Source organism: Colobus angolensis, unplaced genomic scaffold, assembly GCF_000951035.1.
Source record: "Colobus angolensis palliatus isolate OR3802 unplaced genomic scaffold, Cang.pa_1.0 Scaffold129, whole genome shotgun sequence".
Taxonomy (NCBI): Eukaryota; Metazoa; Chordata; class Mammalia; order Primates; family Cercopithecidae; genus Colobus; species Colobus angolensis.
Window position 1 is genome coordinate 2,384,763 of NW_012114141.1, and position 21,371 is coordinate 2,406,133.

At 43.1% G+C, this 21,371-nt stretch overlaps 1 protein-coding gene across 3 annotated transcripts in view; it reads right to left on the reverse strand.

The window, feature by feature from the left end:
• METTL6 (methyltransferase like 6) overlaps positions 1–21,371 on the reverse strand; it is a 41,953-nt gene that overhangs the window by 10,003 nt on the left and 10,579 nt on the right. The window contains exons 4-6 of one of the 3 annotated variants that reach the window (XM_011933689.1): positions 18,728–18,898; positions 16,998–17,139; positions 14,195–14,387 (exon numbers count right to left, since the gene is read on the reverse strand). In XM_011933689.1, coding sequence (XP_011789079.1) covers positions 14,206–14,387; positions 16,998–17,139; positions 18,728–18,898 — 495 coding nt within the window. In that variant the 3' untranslated portion in view covers positions 14,195–14,205. Of the gene's footprint in view, positions 1–12,619; positions 14,388–16,997; positions 17,140–18,727; positions 18,899–21,371 lie in introns of those variants that run through there. The other 2 variants (XM_011933690.1, XM_011933691.1) reach the window with 2 other exon arrangements.

Genomic DNA, 21,371 nt, shown 5'->3' on the forward strand with positions numbered 1-21,371 from the left:
TTTTTTTTTTTTTTTTTTAGAGAAAGAATCTTACTCTGTCACCCAGGCTAGACAGCAGTGGAATTATCATAGCTCACTGCATCCTTGAACTCTCGGGCTCAAGGGATCCTCCCAACTCAGCCTCCTGAGTAGCTGGGACTACAGGTATACATCACTATGCCTGGCTAATTTTATTTTACTTTTTTTTTGGTAGCTATGGGGTCTCGCTATGTTGCCAAGGCTGCTCTTGAACTCTTGGCCTCAGGTGATCTTCCCGCCTTGACCTCCCAAAGTGCTCGGATTACACATGTGAGCCACTGTGCCTGGCCTCCTTCAGAACTTAAAAATATGAAAGCAGAAGTTAGGAACTCAATGAAAAAACTGTAAGTTGGACTGAGTGCTGTGGCTCCTGCCTATAATCCCAGCACTTTGGGAGGCAGAGGCAGGCAGATTACTTGAGGTCAGGAGTTTGAGACCAGCCTGGCCAACATGGTGAAATCCTATCTCTACTAAAAATACAAAAATTAGGTAGGTATGGTGGCAGACACCTGTAATCCTAGCTACTCGGGAGGCTGAGGCGGGAAAATCGCTTGAACCCAGGAAGTGGAGGTTGCAGTGAGCAGAGATCACACCACTGCACTACAGCCTGGGTGACAGAGTGAGAATCCATCTCAAGGAAAAAAAAAAAAAAGGATTGTAAGTTAAATCTCCTAGAAAGCAAAACACTTGAGAGATAGTGAAAAAAGAAGAGCACAGATTGTAAATTTATAGCATCAGTTCAGTAGGTTCAACATTTTAATAAGGAGTGGGGGGCACAGTGGGTCATGCCTGTAATCCCAGCACTTCAGGAGGCTGAGATGGGTGGATCACTTGAGGCCAGGAGTTTGAGGCCAGCCTGGCCAACATGATGAAACCCCATCTCTACTAAAAATACGAAAATTAGCTGGGCGTGCTGGTACACACCTGTAGTCCCAGCTACTTGGGAGGCTGAGGCAGGAGAATCGCTTAAACCTGGGAAGCAGAGGTTGCAGTGAGCCAAGATCGTGCCACTGCACTCCAGCCTGGGTGACAAAGCAAGACTCTGTCTCAAAAAAGAATAATAATAATAATGAAACCACCTTTGCAAAAACTGTAACAGAAAATTATGAGACAGGATCATTCCCTTGAGCCCCTTGCAGTACTTGCTATTGGGGTGTGGCTTGTTTACTTGGCCACCTCACGCTCAAACCCCTTGTGAGTGAGCAAGTGCAGGAACTGGAAAAAACGAACGCTGGAACTAGCCAGTTGCTCCTCTCTGGCAGGAGCAGGCTCGGTGCGGGCCCTGTAACAGCGTCCAAGCATGTTACAATCATGCTCTTTCAGCTCTGCCGTCCGAGGACAGCCAGCTCAGTGGAGGGTCAGGGTGGCAGCCCCTGCCCTCTCAACACCCAGGTTATTGTCCAGCATCCAGGAAGAATCAAGTCACATGAACAGATTGAAGGGTAGTGTATGCAGAGGATTTTATTGGGCAATGGAAGTGGCTGTCAGCGGGATGGCGAGTTGAAAAGGGGATGATGCGGGAAGAAGGTGATTTTTCCCTAAAACTGAGTAGTCTGAGGCCAGGTCCCTCTCCAAAGCTGCATCATCTGAAGTTAGCCACATCTACCCATAGTCTCCAACATTCAGTTGCTTCTCTGCTCACTGCTCAGTCACTTGTATCCTTGACAATCAGCTGTTTGTATCCCTGATGCTCAGCTGCTGTGTTACTCCGCCAGCTGAAATCTTATGAGCACAGGATGGGGAAATGCCAGGCCAAAAAGGCAACATGTGGGTGGAAAAATGGGGCTCCTGTTTTCACTTACAGCTGAGGTTCCAGGCTTAAGAGTGGGGTTTAGCCAGGAGCCCAGCCCTTCTGTATCAATGGCAGTGGGGGAGATGTGATCTAGCCAATCTCCATCTTGCTTTTAGCCTTCAAGCTGCCAAACTAACTTTAGGAGACATTTAGTTTATAGTTTAAACTATAATAGCCCCTCCCCCAAACTCAACCACCTTTGTAAAGCTAATTAGAGACCGCTAGGCTAGAGGGCAGGGAGGAGCCTAAATTCTGCTAAGGTGTAGACATAAACAATTGCCAGCCATAATTCTGGAGGTCACAAGATATGCAACTTCCCCAATTACTCCTTCAGATAACATCACTACTGTTTCAGAACCTAAGATTGACCTTTTGGGACACTGTCTCAGGTTTCTTGCATGTCCGACACCCATGCTTTACCTGGACCTACTGATCAACAGCTCCTGTGGCCCCACCCAGGAGTGATTGAGCATGCAAGAAGATTGTTTCCCACATCCCTGTGATTGCACCCCAACCAAGCACCCATTGTCTAGCCACCCCCACCCTTTCCCCCAAACGACCTTTGAAAAACTCCTAACCCATAAGCCTTCGATGAGACTGATTTGCATGATAACTCCATCTCCCACATGGCGTGGCATCAATTGAACTCTCCACTGCAATGCTGAGATTTGTGTGTGTGTGTGTGACACAGAGTCTTGCTCTGCTGCCCAGACTGGAGTGCAGTGGAGTGATCTTGGCTCACTGCAATCTCCACCTCCTGAGTTCAAGTGATTCTCCTGCCTCAGCCTCCCAAGTATCTGGGATTACAGGCGTGCACCACCACACTGGGCTAATTTTTGTATATTTAGTAGAGACAGGGTTTTACCATGTTAGCCAGGCTGGCCTTGATCTTGTGACCTCAAGTGATCTGCCTGCCTCAGACTCCCAAAGTGCTGGGATTACAGGCATGAGCCACTGCACCTGGCCCAATGCTGAGAATTCATTTTCTTTGTGCAGTGGGTAGGAAGAACCTGTCAGGCAGTTACAGTAAGAGTTCCAGGCCAGGCACCATGGCTCACACCTGTAATCCCAACACTTTGAAAGGCCAAGGTGGGCTGATCACTTGAGCCCAGGAGTTGCAGACCAGCCTGGGCAACATGGTGAAACCACATCTCTATTAAAAAGTACAAAAAATTAGCCAGGCATGGTCCCATGTACCTGTAGTCCTAGCTACTCAGGAGGCTGAGGTGGGAGGATCATCTGAGCCTGGGAAGTTGAGGCTGCAGGGAGCCATGATCATGTCAGAGGTGTTTGAACCACAGCGACTCCATCTTGAATAGGGACTGGGTAAAATAAGGCTGAGACCTACTGGGCTGCATTCCCAGGAGGTTAGGTATTCTAAGTCAGAGGATGAGATAGGTCGGCACAATGTACAAGTCACAAAGACCTTGCTCATAAAAGGATGTGGTAAAGAAGTTGGCCAAAACCCACCAAAACCAAGATGGTGAGGAAAGTGACCTCTAGTGGTCCTGCTGCTCATTATACACTAATTAAATATATTAGTATGCAAAAAGACACGCCCACCAGTGCCATGACAGTTTACAAATGCCATGGCAATGTCAGGAAGTTACCCTATACGGTCTAAAAGGGGGAGGAACCCTCAGTTCCAGGAATTGCCCACCCTTTCCTCCCCACACCCACACCCAAAAAATCTCATGAATAATCCACCCCTTGTTTAGCATATACTCAAGAAATAACCATAAAAATAGCCAACTAGCAGCCCTCAGGGCCACTATGCCTACAGAGTAGCCATTCTTTTATTCCTTTACTTTCCTAGCTTGCTTTCAGGTTACTCAAATTCTTTCTTTACCCAAATTCTTTCTTACTCGAGGTCCAAGAACCCTCTCTTGGGGTCCGCATTGGGACCCCTTTCCGGTAACAATCGTGCCACTGCACTCCAGCCTGGGTGACCAGAGTGACACAGTGTCTCACAAGAAAAAAAAAGAGAGTTCCAGGAGAAACCGTCTGTGTGTGTGTGTGTGTGTGTGTGTGTGTGTGTGTATGTGTTGTGTGTTGGAGGTTGGGGCTGGGGGGCGGTCGGGGGGGTAGTCCTGGAAGCGTTAGGTGTTAGGGAATCATTAAATAAATTCAAATGAGTAAATTTCCCCAAACTAAAAAATAAACATTTCCAAAATCATAGCAGCCATGGAGAGTCCAGCCAATATCCCCATCCAAAGTACCTCACCATGACATTCAGGGACCAGGGGACTGGAATGTTGGCTCAGAACACCACCCCAAAATATGACTGTGGAAGATGAAAATTAATGCCACCTCAAAATATACTTTGGCATATTTTGGGATGGCTATTCCAAGAAATTGAAGACACAGGAATAGCTCTGAAAAGATCTCTTTTTGTGAAAGAAATTTACAAAAGAATTTTGTAAAAGGAAATCTACATTAGCAAACAGCAGATGCAAGCAGAGGCTTTCTCTGAGGCCCCCTTACCTGCCTAGAGATGGAGCTAGGAAAAATCATATCACAAGAAGAAGAGATTGTGGGTCGACACGTCCCAGAAAGAGATTACCACAGGCAGCCACCCTTCTGAAGGGTGCTACCTGAGAGATTTTATCTGCATAAGGCAACCTTTGTGGGCTGTGCATTTCCTCCCCTCTCTCTTCTAGAATTTGTGCCGTGACCTCCTCTCTTCACACCCCTACCAAGTGCAGCACCAGGTGTACCCTCTCCACACCCTCTCTGCACCCCTGCCAAGCCCCAGGTCCCCTATTCCTTTCCATGGCCTCAAGATGGTACGCACACTGGCTCTTCTGGGAGTTTCGTATTTTGTGAGGCCTCCATGCATATTTGCACATAATACATTTGTATGTCTTTCCTCCTGTTAATCTGTCTACTGTCAAGTTTATTCCAGAGACTCAAATTACAGAACCTTTAGAGGGTGAACGAAAAGTTCCCCTTTTCCCTACAGAAAAAAAGAAAATATCCTAAAAGAACCCATTCTCTTATTTCTGGGAGGTATTCTCTTATTTCTGGGAGGTATCATTTAGCTCATGACAGGTAAGAATCTTACAGGTTGAAATAGCATTTCCAGTAGAATTGTCACAAGGATTTTAAGAAGTTCAGAAAGAAGTTCTAAGGTTGCTAGACTACCTTTTTTTGGTAATGTAAAAGTAATAAAGGGTCATTACAGAAAACATGAATTTCAGAAAAGTATAAAGAAGAAAAAGTAACAGCTATAATTGAACAAACCTGAAATAAATACTGTAACTGTTTTGGATTGCTTCCTTCTTGTGCATGAAGTTTTTTTCCCCCATATAGCATCTCCCTATCCTTTAATAATATTTATCATTAAACATAACTGAAACTATACTTGTGAACAGTTTTGGAGTGCTGGAGTGCAGCCTCAACCTACCCAGGCTCAGGTGATCCTCCCACCTCAGCTTCCTGAGTAGCTGGGACTACAGTCACGCACCACCACACCCAGATCAGTTTTGTATTTTCTTTTCTTTCTGAGATGGAGTCTCACTCTGTCGCCCAGGCTGGAGTGCAGTGGTGCCATCTTGGCTCACTGCAAGCTCCACCTCCCAGGTTCATGCCATTCTCCTGCCTCAGCCTCCTGAGTAGCTGGGACTACAGGCGTCTGACACAACGTCCAGCTAATTTTTTATATTTTTAGTAGAGACAGGGTTTCACCATGTTAGCCAGGACGGTCTCAATCTCCTGACCTCGTGATCCGCCCACCTCAGCCTCCCAAAATGCTGGGATTACAGGCGTGAGCCACAGCGCCCGGCCCAGTTTTGTATTTTCTATAGAAATGGGGTTTCACCATATTGTCCAGGTTGGTCTCGAATTCCTGGGTTCAGCTGATCCACCAATCTCAGCCTCCCAAAGAGATGGGAATACAGGCATGAGCCATTGTGTCTGGCCCAGTTTTATAATGTTATGTACAAAGCCTCAAAGGTGAAGGATGCAGTGAGCTATGTTCATGCCAAAAAAAAAAAAAGAAAAGAAAAGAAAAGGAAAGAAAGAAAGAAAGAAGAAAAGTAAAGAAAAGAAAAGAAAAAACAGGTCACAAAGACCCTGCTAATAAGACTGGTTGCGGTAAAGAAGCCAGCCAAAACCCACCAAAACCAAGATGGCGATGAAAGTGATCTCTGGTCATCCTCACTGCTCAAAATACACTAATTATAATGTATTAGCATGGCAAAACACACACCCACCAGCGCCATGACAGTTTACAAATGACTGGAAGTTACCCTATATGCTCTAAAGCGGGGAGAAACCCTTAGTTCTGGAGATTGCCCACCCCTTTTCCAGAACGTTCAGGAATAATCTACCCCTTATTTAGCATATGATCAAGAAATAACTATAAGTATACTCAGTTGGGCAGCCCATGCCACTACTGTGCCTATGGAGTAGCCATTCTTTTGTTTCTTTCTCTAATAAATTTGCTTTCACTTTACTCTATGAACTCGCCCCGAATTCTTTCTTGTGCAAGGTCCAAGAACCCTCTCTTGGGGTGTGGACTGGGACCGCTTTCCAGTAACACAATGGGTTCATTTTGCTTGCTGCCCAGATAGAGCCAATCTGTCAAGACAGAGAAACTGCAATGCGGACAGACTTTCATTCACGGCTGAACAAGAGACTGGAATTTTATTACTCAAAACAGTCTCTCCAAAAATTCAGAGACTAGGGTTTTTCAAGGATAGTTTGGTGGGCAGCAGGGCTAGGAAATGGGGAGTGCCCATTGGTTGGGTCAGAGATGAGATCTTATGGAGTTGAAGCTATCCTCTTGGGCTGAAGTGATTCCTGGGTGGGGACCACAGGAACAGCTGGCAGGTCTGAGTGGCAGTCATCAGAAATGCAAAAACCTGGCCGGGCATGATGGCTTACACCAGTAATCCCAGCACTTTGGGAGGCTGAGGCAGGCAGATCACCTGAGGTCAGGAGTTTGAGATTGGCCTGGCCAACATGGTGAAACCCCATCTCTACTAAAAATACAAAAATTAGCCAGGTGTGGTGGTGCATGCCTGTAATCCCAGCTACTTGGGAGTCTGAGGTAGGAGAATCGCTTGAACTGAGGAGGCGGAGGTTGCAGTGAGCCGAGATGATGCCACTGCACTCCAGCCTGGGCGAATCTTAGCAAAAAAAAAAAAAAAAAAAAAGGAAAAACCTGAAAAGACTCCTTAAAAGGCCAATCTCAGGTTCTACAATAGTGATGCTACTGTAGGAGTAATTGGGGAATTGCGAATCTTGTGGCTCATTTGTTCGTCCTAAAAAGACACTCTGGTCACCAGGCAAGAAGGGGATTTGTTTCAGGAAAGAGCTGTTATCATCTTCATTTCAAAGTTAAACTATAAACTAAGTTCCTCCCAAAGTTAGTTCAGCCAACACCCAGGAATGAACAAGGGCAGCTTGGAGGTTAGAAGCAAGATATAGTCCGTTAGGTCAGATTTATTTCACTGTTGTAATTTTCTCACTGTTATATTTTGCAAAGGTGGTTTCAGGACTTCAGGAACATGCCACTATGACTGGCTTTTAAAATATTCTTGTAGGGGTCTCATTATGTATCCTATGCTGGTCTCCCAACTCATGGTCTCAAGTGATCTTCTTGTCTTCAGCCTCCCAAAGTGCTGGATTATAGGTATGAGCCACCGTGCCAGGCCTCCTTTAATTTATAATTATTTCTAATTAGGATTGACCATTTTGCCCATTTTGTCAGCAGTTTCTTTCTTTCAGGAGTTGTCTCATTTTGCCAGTCCTAATATTTTTCTTATAGATGTAGACACATTTGGCAATATGCTCCAAGGAGCTACATGTCATGTTCTCTTCTCCATGGCCATGCCCCAGACCAGAGAATATAACGCCTCCATTGTGAAAATGTGGAAATATTCTTTCCAAATGACAATGACAGTATGGCACTCACATTTTCCACGGCGTTTCTTCCTCTTTTTTCTTCTGCTGGTTTTCTGAGTGTTTGTATTTGTTTTCCTAGTTTATCTTACTTTGGCTGAGCGAACATATGACTGGAGCTGTTTTCCTACCTTCCAGCACAGGCGCATGTTACTGGGAAGGGGTCCCAATCCAGACCCCAAGAGAGGGTTCTTGGATCTAGCATAATAAATAATTCAGAGTCCATCAAGTGAAAGCAAGTTTACTAGGAAAGTAAACGAATAAAGAATGGTTACTCCACAGACAAAGCAGCCCGAATGGCTGCTGGTTCCCCATTTTTATGGTTATTTCTTGATTATATGCTAAACAAGGGGTGGATTATTCATGCCTCCCCTTTTTAGATCATAAAGGGCAACTTCCTGACATTGCCATGGCATTTGTAAACTGTGACGGGGCTAGTGAGACTGTAGCAGTGAGGATGACCAGAGGTCACTCTCGTCGCCATCTTGGTTTTGCTGGGATTTGGTTGGCTTCTTTATTACAACCTGCTTTATAAGCATGGTCTTTATGACCTATATCTTATGCTGACCTCCTAGCTCATCCTGTGACTAAGAATGCCTTAACCTCCTGGGAATGCGGCCCAGCAGGTCTCAGCCTCATTCTACTCAGCCCCTATTCAAAATGGAGTTGCTCTGGTTCAAATGCCTCTGATACCCACACTATCCCCTTACCCCTACCCTGCACTCCAGCCATAGTGACCCCAGAGTGCCCTGCACCCAGTTGGTACCCATTGAACACAAGTTAATGAAACGCCACACATTTGAGAAGGACAGGAAGGAAAAGTGAAAAACATCTAATTTATTTTACTTATTTGAGACGGAGTTTTGCTCGTCACCCAGGCTGGAGTACAGTGATGCGATCTCGGCTCACTGCAACCTCCGCCTGCCAGGTTCAAGCAATTCACCTGCCTCAGATTACAGACGCGCACCATCACGCCCAGCTAATTTATTTTATTATTTATTATTATTTTTTTTAAGTAGAGACAGGGCTTCACCATGTTGGCCAGGCTGGTCTTGAACTCCTGACTTCAGGTAATCCGCCTGCCTCGGCCTCCCAAAGTGCTGGGATTATAGGCGTAAGCCACCTTGCCCTGCCCTTATTTTTAATTTTTTATTTATTTATTTATTTTAAAGACAGGGTTCTGCTATGTTCTCAGGTTGGAGTGCAGTGGCTGGTTTATTCCCAGGTGATATCATAGTACACTATAGTCTTGAACATCTGGCCTCAAGTGATTCTCCTGCCTCAGCCTCCCCAGTAGCTGGGACTACAGGCATGTGCTACTGTGCCCTACTAATTTTCTTTTTAATAAAACATTTGGTTTCAGTAGCAGAACTTACTTAAATTTGTGAGAAATGTCTGCTCCCCAGTAGAGAACATGGCCCTGCAAAACACTCTCGGTTTACTCATTTCACAATTTTCCCTTCCTCGGTTGACAACTGTGAAATAGGGAAGCAAATGCTATCAAAGATAGCTATAAATAATATCTGCATGAGGCAGACAATTATCTGTACTGCAATCTCTTCTCTGCTTTGGCCTTAATTCCAAACAACATTAAACAGCAAATCCACATTTTACTTTAGGAAATTTACTCATACGAAGTATTTACTCATAGGAAAGTATTTACTCATAGGAAATACTCAAAGTATTTACTCATAGGAAAAAAAAAAATTAGGACCCTTGATTGGTGTCCAGCCCATATTTATGCTCCCCAGTGTCCCGGGGGCCTTGCAGACACCTTCTGAGCCCATCACACACATTACCTTAAAATGCTTCCCAGATTTAACTGAAAGCAAACACCTTCAGTAGGCAAAGTAGACTGAACGTTGGGTAAAAGCACCCTTGCTTTCTAATCTCCACTGAGGCCAAAATTGATCTTATGAGCTCATGAGTTGATCTAGAAAACACATTTGTAATACTTTCTATGCTCTTCAATGACAATAAAAATATGGACACTATATAATTAAGATGGGATTGATCTTATGAGCTTATAAATTGATCTAGAAAACACATTTGTAATAAATATTTTCCATGCTCTTCAATAACAATAAAAAATGAACACTATGTAACTAATTAAGACAGGAGTAGAAGGCCAATAAAAACACCTAGTGTCTAGCACCACCTTGTGGTACAACATTCAAATCCTGAGCCCTTGCAAGGACCCCAAGATTAAACCTTCTCGAAAAACAGTTGGTTCGTGAGCTGCTCTACCATTTCGATGTAACAATACACTTTCTGGAGAAATACGAAATAATAGAAATAACTAGCACTTGACTGGTACTTTATTGTAAACCAAGCGCTCCCATCTGAATGATCTCACTTAATCCTGGCAGTAGCCCTGCCAGGTACTGGGTACTAAGATCTCAGTATTAGACATGTGAGGTCTGAAGTTCAAAGTAGTTGGTAGTTTGCACTGGGCAAGTCCTGCACTTGAACCCATTTATTCATATTCCCATTATTCATATTCCAAATCCTGTAATAAGATTGTATTAGCACTACTGTATGGAGTGTGTATATATACACACACACACATAATCACTATACTAGATGTATTAATATATGTGAAAAGTTCAAAAGAAACATATAGTAATATATAGAATATTTTAATACAATATAGTATTTATACTATTTTTTATAGTACTGTTAGCCAGTACTCATTACGTTTCTGGGGCTGTTTTCCGGCTGTGAAGACAAGGCAATACTGGTTGACTCTTTGTAGTCTATATGATTCCACAGAGCTTGCTACTAAACCAACCATGGTCTTGCTTTCCTGGTCCCTAAGTACCCAAACTGTGGGAGAACCTGATCCTCTGTTGTCTTAATTTAGGGTGCACTGATGGAAATGTGGCCAGGGAGAATGAACACAAGGACCTAGAGGCAGTGAGACTGCAGCCATTTTTATGTTTGGCCTTTAAAATGCTTATGAACCAATCTACTGACTCACAGTTAAAATACTGATGGACTGGGTCACCTCATTAATTTAATAAGAAGTACATTTTACAATCAATATATCTTAAAGTTGGCAGCTGCCTGGCCTACTTCCAACCCTGGCCCACCCATGAAAAAATAAATCTTAGTTATATATATACGTATATATATACGTGGAATTAATTATGGAATTAGAATTTGGGGCCATAATTACTCCTGTGGGCAGACACAACTCCAAGTTGCGTTTGGAGGAAACTGCTGGCCCCATTCACAGGTATACGCCCAGCCAACCACTGGCAAAGAGGCCTTCATCAACCTGTTTTGCTTTCTCTGAAGCATTCTTGTCTCTTGGCCAGTCTGCCCAATAGCTACCCTTCTAAGGGACAATAACCTAGACCTCCTGGTTCCTAGATTCACAACAAACCCTCCACTGAGAATACTATTGATGGAAAACTGACAGAAGGACCAAAAGAGTTTAAGGACAACTTACAAAAATATAAAAATTACACGATTTTAAGTAGGGAAACTGGGCTAAAGGAAAAAAAAAAAGTTGAGGCCAGGAAAATAACCTTATCCACACAAACTGCATTACAACAGGTCTTATACACTTAAGAATAAATAACAGATTTTGCTTCCTAGTGGTCAGCGTAAAGAAGGAAACAAGATCAAGTTCAGACTCCATGCAATAAACCTGAGGCAGCTACTCCTAATCTGGAGGTCTAAGGAACCTTTCCCTCTAGTTCCCATAAGTAGGACACTATAACATAGCAAACTTAACAGCATTACCAGTAATAAAAACGAGTATCAAAGCATTGTTTCTGATAATATAGCTTAACATAGATATAACCCCCAAAGGACTAGTCAAATAAGTAGATGAAGAGGACTGAAAGGAGATGGTCTAGGTGGGTTTTAGCATCCCTAGAAGACTGTAGTGCAGTGGCGTGACAATGGCTCACTCCATTGCTGCAGCCTCCAACTCCTGGGCTCATGCACCAGGCATACACCACCACACCCGGCTAATTTTCTTATCTTTGCATAGAGATAGACTCTTGCTACATCACCCAGGCTCTCACTTTTCTACTTTCAGTGGCCTGTCTTTATCCAGCTTAGCCACTAAAATCCAAGAAACATTGGTCAGACCTAGTAGAGACACAAGTGAAAGGACTTCCGTGAGGGGGCAGTGGGCAGTGTCTGGGGCTGTAGCTGGCTGTGGGATTCATTTGGTGGAGGGGGCTTTGGGAGAGAGCACTGGACTGAAAGTAGGGAGCCTGAGGCTGCTTCTGGACAGGGCTGGACTCTCACTATGAGAAGGCCCATGAGGACCCCTATAGGTCTACCTTCTTTACAAGTTCCATCAGCCCCTCCCAAGAAGTTGAGGACAGATGGCAAAATCACAACACCCAGCAAGCACAGATTGAGCCCTGCTGCCTGCCCCTCTTCTCTTCAGGAGCCAGGAGGATTTATTCTGATTGTACGGAACCACTGTGACTATCATCCAACCCCTTTACACTGGGACCCCTCCTCCAGATGTGGTTGCAGTTGAAGGGCCCAGGCCCGCTGCATGTGCAGCCCAGTCATGTACTCAAGACAGTGTTCTCACAAACAGCTTTCTGCAGAAAGGCGCACAGAAAGGCTTACAGGCTTAACTCTTGGGAGCAGAACAAAATCACCTGGATTTTACTTCATAAAGGAAAAGTCATTAAAAGGCAATGATTGGGAAACAGGTCAGCAGACCAATTTAGGGATTTCCCCATATTCCACAACACTAGCTACGTGATTTTGGACTCATCATTTACCCCTTGCTACTGCTTCCTCGTTTCCCAGTAGGGAGTTGGAACGTCCATTCTAAAGCCCCTCTCAACTCTGAAATTCTAACTCTAGACACCAGCCATCTTCTCAGAGAAACAGCACTGGACAAATGGGGCAGAGGGGAGGACAGGTGATGACCATCCCCTCTCTCTCCCAGGGCAAACAGTGTGACAAGGAACTGGCCCAGTGATAAGGGGTCTCAACAATCAGGTAGGGAGCCATGGAGGGTTCTTGAACACAGATAGAGCAAAAGTGGTATTTGTGGAACACTGGTTTTGAAGAAATACGTAAATAAACTAAAGGGGAGACCAATGGGCAAATATGACACCTGGAAAAAGAAAACAGAACAATCCTTTAGGCTAGAAATACATATGAGTGTCTTATTTTAGTCTACTTGGCCTCATTTTTACTCTATGGTTGTCTGACATGTTGCCTGGAGGAATACTTACAGTCACATGAGTAATGACAAGAATCTCTTTACGTGCTACAGGGTCCTTAGGCTTTTCTTTGTGGAATTTTACAGTGAACAATATGGCTAAATTATGTTATTCTATAAAACTTTCACTACTTTTCAGGCCTTGAAGTTTTATTTACATGCCTCACACACACATACACTTTCTATTTTTTAACATAAAAAGTACATAGTAGTCCCCCCATTTTCTGCGGGTGGTATGTTTCAAGACCCCCAGTGGTTGCCTGAAACCAACACAGTACCAAACCCTAAAAAAAAGAACAATTTTAACAATACATTGTAATAAAAGTTATGTGAATGTGACCTATCTTTCTAATTTTTTTTTTTTTTTTTTGAGACAGACCTTTGATCTGTTGCCCAGGCTGGAGTGCAGTAGCGTGATCTCAACTTACTGCAACCTCCGCCTTTCAGGCTCAAGCCAACCTCCCACCCCAGCTGGGACTACCGGCACATGCTACCACATCTGACTAATGTTTGTATTTCTGTAGAGACAGGGTTTCACCATGTTGCCCACAATGGTCTTGAACTCCTGGGCTCAAGGATCTGCTGGCCTCGGCCTCCCAAAATAAAAATATCTTATTTCTTAAGATATTTTCAAAACATCTTAAGAAAAGTAACTGACTGCAGTGGAAAACAGGTAATTGAAATTGTGGTAAATGAAACCATGGATAAAGAGGTACTACTGTACATGCTCATCAAAATAAATTAAGGGCCAGGCATGATGGCTCACACCTGTAGTCCTAACTACTCAGGAGGCTGAGGCAGGAAGATTGCTTGAGCCCAGGAGGATCGAGGCTACAATCAGCTGTGATCACACCACTGCACTCCAACCTGCGTACCACAAGATCCTGCCTCAAAAAATATATAAAGTAAAAGGAGTGATTTTATTTATTTATGAAACATGGTCTCACTCTTGTCACCCAGGCTGGAGTGCAATGGCATGATCTCGGCTCACTGTAAACCTCCGCCTCTTGGGTTCAAGTGATTCTCCTGCCTCAGCCTCCTGAGTAGCTGGGATTACAGGCACCTGCCACCATGCTCAGCTAATTTTTTTGTATTTTTAGTAGACACGGGGTTTCACTATGTTGGTCAGGCTGGTCTCGAACTCCTGACCTCAGGTGATCCCCCAACCTCGGTCTCCCGAAGTGCTGGGATTACAGGCATGAGCCACCACGCCCAGCCAAAAGAGTGATTTTAAATTATCCTCTTCAAGGGGAGGTATGAATGCCAACCTCATGAAAGGTCAGGACTTATGATCCAGGTCCAGGATCACAGGAGATCGGTTCTTAGGAGGCTTTAGAAATTTGCTCTGAAGGAAAACTCTCGGCACACACAGGCCTTCTTTTTTATTCACCGTCTCTCGAAACACATACTCGTTTACCACTTCTTCATAACCTGTGTCCATAAAGAGCTGAGCCAGGAATTCTGTAAGACAAGCATCAACAATGCTCAAAAGTCTTCATAACATTTGCTTTGCAGTCCTTGAGAAGGAGGGATAGGGGCTGAGGCTATTTTAGTATTTTTTAAAATAAAAACCTCAAAGCTAAAATTTAAAGGTTTTGATTTGGGAACTAATACACTCCTTCTCTTCTTCTACCCTAACAGAAACCTTCAATTAAACAATTTAATCAGAACAAGGTGAAGGACAACTCGGTGTGCGCATCTTGCCTTATTATGAATTCTCAAATACAAAAGCCCAAGTAAAAAGAAACAATTCCGAATTGACTATATTCCTTTTTAAAAAAATTAAATATATATATATATATATATATTTTGAGACAGAGTATTGCTCTGTCACCCAGGCTAGAGCAGTGGTACGATCTCAGTTCACTGCAACCTCCGCTTCCTGGGCTTAAGAGATTCTCCTGCCTCAGCCTCTTAAGTAGCTGGGACTACAGGCACACACCACCATGCCTGGTTAATTTTTTTGTGTTTTTAGTAGAGACAGGGTTTCACCATGTTGGTTAGGATGGTCTCAAAGCTCTGACCTCAAATGATCCACCCATTTTGGCCTCCCAAAGTGCTGAGATTACAGGTGTGAGCCACTGCACCCAGCCAATTATATTCCTTTGTAAAATTTTTCTTATTGTTTCCCATCTCTGAACAAAAACATAAAAATTGGTTATATTCCTACAAGGTCTGCATGTGTTCAATTTGTTTACATCAAACATCTTATTCATCCTAACACAAAGGAGGAAAATTTGTGATCAGAGTGGAGAAAAACACCCAATGGTGACCTAGCTCCAGGAAAATCTAACCCAAATAATACAGCACTACACATGAAATGAAACAAGTAGAATAAATTGCTAGGCAGCAAAAATAAAGACTCTTACTAAGAGCATTGCTCCAGAGAACATGCTCTGAAGCACTTTGCAGATATCACTGCATCTTCTCAATATTTACAATTGGTTTAAATTTTATGAATTAAAACATTTTTTAATTTTTAACCTATTTTGATAATTTTGCAGTTTTTTTGTTTTGTTTTGTTTTGAGATAGGCTTCTTGCCCTGTTGCCCAGGCTGGAGTGCAGTGGTATGATCATAGCTCACCGCAGCCTCTATCTTCTGGGGCCAAACGATCCTCTTGCCTCAGCCTCCTAAGCAGCTGGGACCACAAGTGCATGCCACCACTCCTGGCTAATATATATTTTTTTAATTTTTAGTAGAGATAAAGTTTCACTGTTGCCCAGGCTGGTCTCGAACTCCTGAGCTCAAATGATCCTTCCACCTCAGCCTCCCAAATAATTTTGCAGCTTTAATAGTAATCACTCAATTTTAGTTCATTTTGGTATCTAAAAGAGTATTTCATTTCAAGAAGAAAAATGTTTGTTAAAATAGAGGTTAAGGTAATTATCTTCCTATCTAGACGATTAAGTAGACTTTGTTCAAGACACCTAAAAGACTGAAATAGTGTTCCACATTTTCTTATCAAAAATGACTTTTTAAATACCTGAATAGGCTAGGCATGGTGGCTCACGCCTGCAGTCCCAGGATTTCGGGAGGCTGAAGTGGGCAGCTCACTTGAGACCAGGAGTTTGAGACCAGCCTGGCCAACATGGCAAAACCCCATCTCTACTAAAAATACAAAAATTAGCTGGGCGTGGTGGCACACACTTGTAATCCTTGCTACTTGGGAGGCTGAGGCATGAGAATCACTTGAGCCTGGGTGGTGGAGGTTACAATACGCCAAGATCACGCCACTGCACTCCAGCCTGGGCGACAGAGTAAAACTCTGTCTCAAAAATAAATAAATAAATAAACACCTCTTTACAGCAAATTTGCACATTTGTTTAAAAACAGATCCAGGCCAGGCATGGTGACTCACACTTGTAATCCCACCACTTTTGGAGGCCGAGACAGACAGATCACTTGAGCTCAGGAGTTTGAGACCAGCATGGGCAACATAGTGAAACCCCGACTCTACCAAAAATACAAAAAATTCGCCAGCCATGGTGGCGTGTGTCTGTGGTTCCAACTACTTGGGAGGCTTTGGTGGATCACTTGAGGCTGGAAGGCAGAGGTTGCAGTGAGCCGAGATCACACCACTGCATTCCAGCCTGGGTGACAGAATGAGACTCTGTCTCAAAAACAACAAAAAAACCAAACCCCAAAACAGATCCAATCATTTCTATAGAAAAAGGTTTCCTGACTTTGTGCCATGGGAAAGTAATCTCAAGGCATTATATTGTCGAATTTGCTTTACTTTTAACTGGACAAGGAGAAGTTTCTGACTTGCCTTCCCTCTTATTCCATCACAATTCCTAGTAGGGCATCCACATGGCATGTCAGAAGCTGTCCGTTAACCCAAGCTCACTAGGAGAGTCACTGACACCAGAGAAGGCTTGTGAGCTCTTCAAGGGTAGAGGCCAGGTCTGTGCCTTCCAGGTGCTGGGTAAGTATTGTACAGTAGAGGGCCTGTTTCAGGGTCTCATGCACATGTCGCAAGCCTTCTCCAAGCAGCCTTGCAGTGATAAAGCAATCAAATAAACAGAAACAAAGAATAAAACATTTAAAGACTGGATTCCATTCATCTTACCATCAGTAAAAAAATATGATCTGGTCCCATCTTGTCTAACATAAAAGTTTTCTCCAAGTTTGCTGCCGGCTTTAAACCTAAGCATGGCATGATCATACAGCCCGTAGTCACGAAACAAGACACTTTTGCCTGGTTTTAATACCTATGAAACAAAAGCAGGCTGAATATGACTTTGGAGAATCCCGTCAAAATAAAACCTGATTAAGTTAGGACTTAAATTTGTGATAATTATTAAGGGGACAGACTGAAATGCCCATAATATGAAACCACAATGGCCTACTAGTTAAACACATAGTAAGACTGGGCAGGGCTCCATAACACTAAGACTCTTTTTTTTTTTTTTTAAAAAAAAACTTGCTCTGTCGCCCAGGCTGGAATGCAGTGGCATAACCTCAGCTCACTGCAATCTCCGCCTCCCATGTTCAAGTGATTCTCGTGTCTCAGTCTCCCGAGTAGCTGGGATTACAGGTCACCCGCCACCATGCCTGGCTAATTTTTGTATTTTAGTAGAGATGAGAGTTCACCATGTTGGCCAGGCTGGTCTCGAACTCCTGTCCTCAAGTGATCTGCCCACCTCAGGCTCCCAAAGTGTTGGGATTACAGGTGTGAGCGACCTCACCCGGCCCTGAAGACACTTCTTAAGTACCTCCAAGAGCACCCTGGAATGTCCAATGTCACAGGAGTAAAATGTCAGAGACCAATCTGGGCACTATAGTGAGACCCCATCTCTATAAAAAATTAAAAATTAGCTGGATGTGGTGGTACATCCTGTAGTCCCACTTACTTTAGAGGCTGAGGTGGGAGAATTGCTTGAGCCCAGGAAGTTGAGGCTGCAGTGAGCTACGTCCATGCCACTGCACTCTAGCCTGAGTGACACAGCAAGACTCTGTCTCAAAAATAAATAAATAAAGTGTTAGAGACAATAAATGAATGTGTTATCCTCATCGAAGCACTTTCTTGCTACATTTTATTCACCATCTCCTCGTATTCAAACTGTATTCAACTGCCTCTTTAAAAAAAAAAAAAAAAGAATGTTGTTTTGGCTTTTTACTGATTCAGGTGGTTTTCCTTATTCTGAGTCTCAACTCCCATTTCTGTGCCACAATGTACATAGCTCAGTAACAGTACTAATGACTGATCTATGCCTAGCATTTGACAGCTCAACCATACATTTTCTCATTGTATCATCACCCAATTATGGGACAAAGAAATGTGATTATTATTCTCACTTGAGATAAGGAAACCAATATTCAAAAGGGTTAAGTGATCTGCCAATGATCATACATTAGCCTTTTTTTAGAGACAAGGTCTCGCTATGTTGGCCAGGCTGGTTTCAAACTCCTGACTTCAAGTGATTCACCTGCCTTGGCCTCCCAAAGTGTTGGGATTACAGGCATGAGCCACCGCACCTGGCCAAACTGTGTACTCTCGACCACTGAACCATAACCCCTCTCACGTTATGGCAGGACTCCATGGATAACAGGTAACTGCAAAATCATCTTTGTCTCAGGGCTGGCAAAGCTCTGAAGAGCAGCCATGGCACTGCACAAATCAGAATTTAGGGTGGATGTTTTATGCCAGAGAACCCCTTTCTATACACTGACTACACAGCCTACCTAGTGAGAATGGAGAGACTATGTGAATCTAGACAGTACACGAGCCTCATTAGGGAAGGTAAGTAAAAGAATCTGGACTGTCCAACCATCAAGTACAGGCCCCAAATTACTAACCTTGTAAATGTTTTCTAAGACAAGGTGCATCTTATCAGGATGAACAGCTGAGAGCACAAATATCAACATAACAACATCCACAGACCCTGGTGGTACATGATCCAGAAGATCATCTTTGGTCAGATCACACTGGAATACCTTGCATCTTTCTGTGTCATATAAAGGATTTTGCTAGAGTGGAAAAAACACAAATTAGTTTTAATGCAACCACTATGCTGATACATTTGGAAAAATACATCAAAAGGCAATCCTATTTCCTATACATAGAAATGATCACTTTGTTACCAGATAAAACTGATTAATAAATCACTCACATAAAAAGCATGTAATACTCACTACTGCTACAAGGGGAAAGACTTTAATAAATCATTTTTAGTTGAGGAGAGAATAAGAGTATTATGTATTCAAAACTGAGCATTTTAGAAGCACATTATTTCCAGAGGGATGATGATCCAAAACTGGCCTCTGCTTGTTTCTTTCTTTTTGTTTTTTTAAAGGGACAGGGTCTCACTCTGTCTGCTGGGCTAGAGTGCAGTGGCATGATCATGGCTCACTGCAGCCTTCACCTCTTGAGCCCAAGTCATCCTCCCACTTCAGCCTCCTGAGTGGCTGGAACTACGGGTGCGCACCACTGCATCTGGCTAAATTTTTATTTTTATTTTTGTGAAGATGGGGTCTTGCTATGTTGTCCAGGCTAGTCTTGAACTCCTGGCCTCAAGTGATCCTCCCACTTCAGACTTCCAAAGTGCTGGGATTACAGGTGCAAGCCACCATGTTCTGCTGGCCTCTGGCTTCCTTAATCCTCCTTTGAATCATCTATTACAAGCCTAAACCCTATGAGAAGCCCTTCTAATTCCCCTTGTTGAGATGCTCCCACAGTTTTTCTGGGGTATAATTTCTCTTTATGCAGCAAGCTAAATAAACTTAACCTTTTTTTGACTACAAATGTGTTCCTGGTACATTTTGGTTGGTAGGCTTCAACACATGTTTAAGAATATTATGAAGAAAAATATTAAACTTTTCTTTCATGTAAATGAGGACCTGAATAAATAGATATACAAAGTTACTGGATGGGAAAATTACATGCAAAATTAAAAAGATGTCAATTCTATTCATAATTCCATTTGTAAATCCAATGCAATCTCAACTGATTCCCAATAGATTTCTAGAAACTTGACAGGGTGAATCTAATTAATCAGAAAGTAAAAATCTTTAAGAACAGCCAAGTCAATTTTTAAAATGATGAACAATGAAGTAGGTATGGTGGCTCATGCCTGTAATCCCAGCAACTTGGGAGGCTGAAGTGAAAGGATCGCTTGAGTTCAAAGCTGCAGTGAGCTATGATCCGTGCCACTGCACGCCAGCCTGGGCAACAGAGCAAGATCTCATCTTTAAAAAATAGGCCAGGTGCAGTGGCTCACGCTTATAATCCCAGCACTTTGCGAGGCCAAGGTGGGTGGATCATGAGGTCAAGAGTTTGAGGCAAGCCTGGCCAATATGGTGAAACTCCGTCTCTACTAAAAAAATTAGCCGGGTGTGGTGACCCATGCCTGTAGTCCCAGCTACTTGGGAGGCTGAGGCAGAAGAATTGCTTGAACCTGGAAGGTGGAGGTTGCAGTGAACCCAGATCATGCCACTGCACTCCAGCCTGGGTGACAGAGTGAGACTCTGTCTCTAAATAAATAAATAAATAAATAAATAAATAAAATGGAATGAAGAATAATGAAGAAGATTCACTACTGGACATCAAAATATATTACAAAACGTAGTAATAACACAGTTTGAGAATGGAGACAAACATATCACTGAGACAAAATAGAGTCCCAAAACAGACCTGTGTATACTGTAATATATAAACAGGAATTTTGTATGTTATATGATAAAAGATAGACAAAGGTGACAATTAGATAAAAAGGTAGACAATAAAGATGACAATTATGAATGAGGAAAAATTTCTCATTCAATTTACTGTGTTCAGAAGAACCGGCTACCTATTTGAACTAAAGGACAAACGACTACCCTTGACACAGGCACACAGTACCAGTTCAAATTTGGAGAAGCAGAACATTAGAGAACAACCCCCTCTCCCACACCCCACCACCAAGTCTCCAAGAGTAACAGTAAACTGCAGCTGGGGCTCCGAGCCGTAACAGACAGTTTCTTTGGGAAACAGTACAAAGGGAAGACCCAAATCCAAGAGAGGAGACAAAAACAAGTTGCTAGAGGAGTTGCTAGAAGTCTCTGGTGCCCACAGCAACAACAAACCTCACAGACAGCAACAGACTTCAAACAACAGCCCAATTCCTGACTAGACTGTTACAAATCCCTATCCTTCAGTATCTACTGGCCCTTATGTCTAGCTTTAACCAAAAAGTAGAAAACATCCCAGAAAGCAAGAAAAAACATAGTGTGAAGAGAATAAGCCATCACCAGAGCCAGACTCAAATATGACAGATGTTGGATCCAAAAGCTTGGGCATTTAAAATAATTATGATTAAAATGTTAAAGATTCTAATGGAAAAGATAGACAACATGCAAAATCAGACACATAATTTCAGGGATGGAAATTATAAAAAGACTCAAAGAGAAATGCTAAAAACCAGAAACATTGTAACAGAAATGAACACTTTCAATAGGTTCCTCA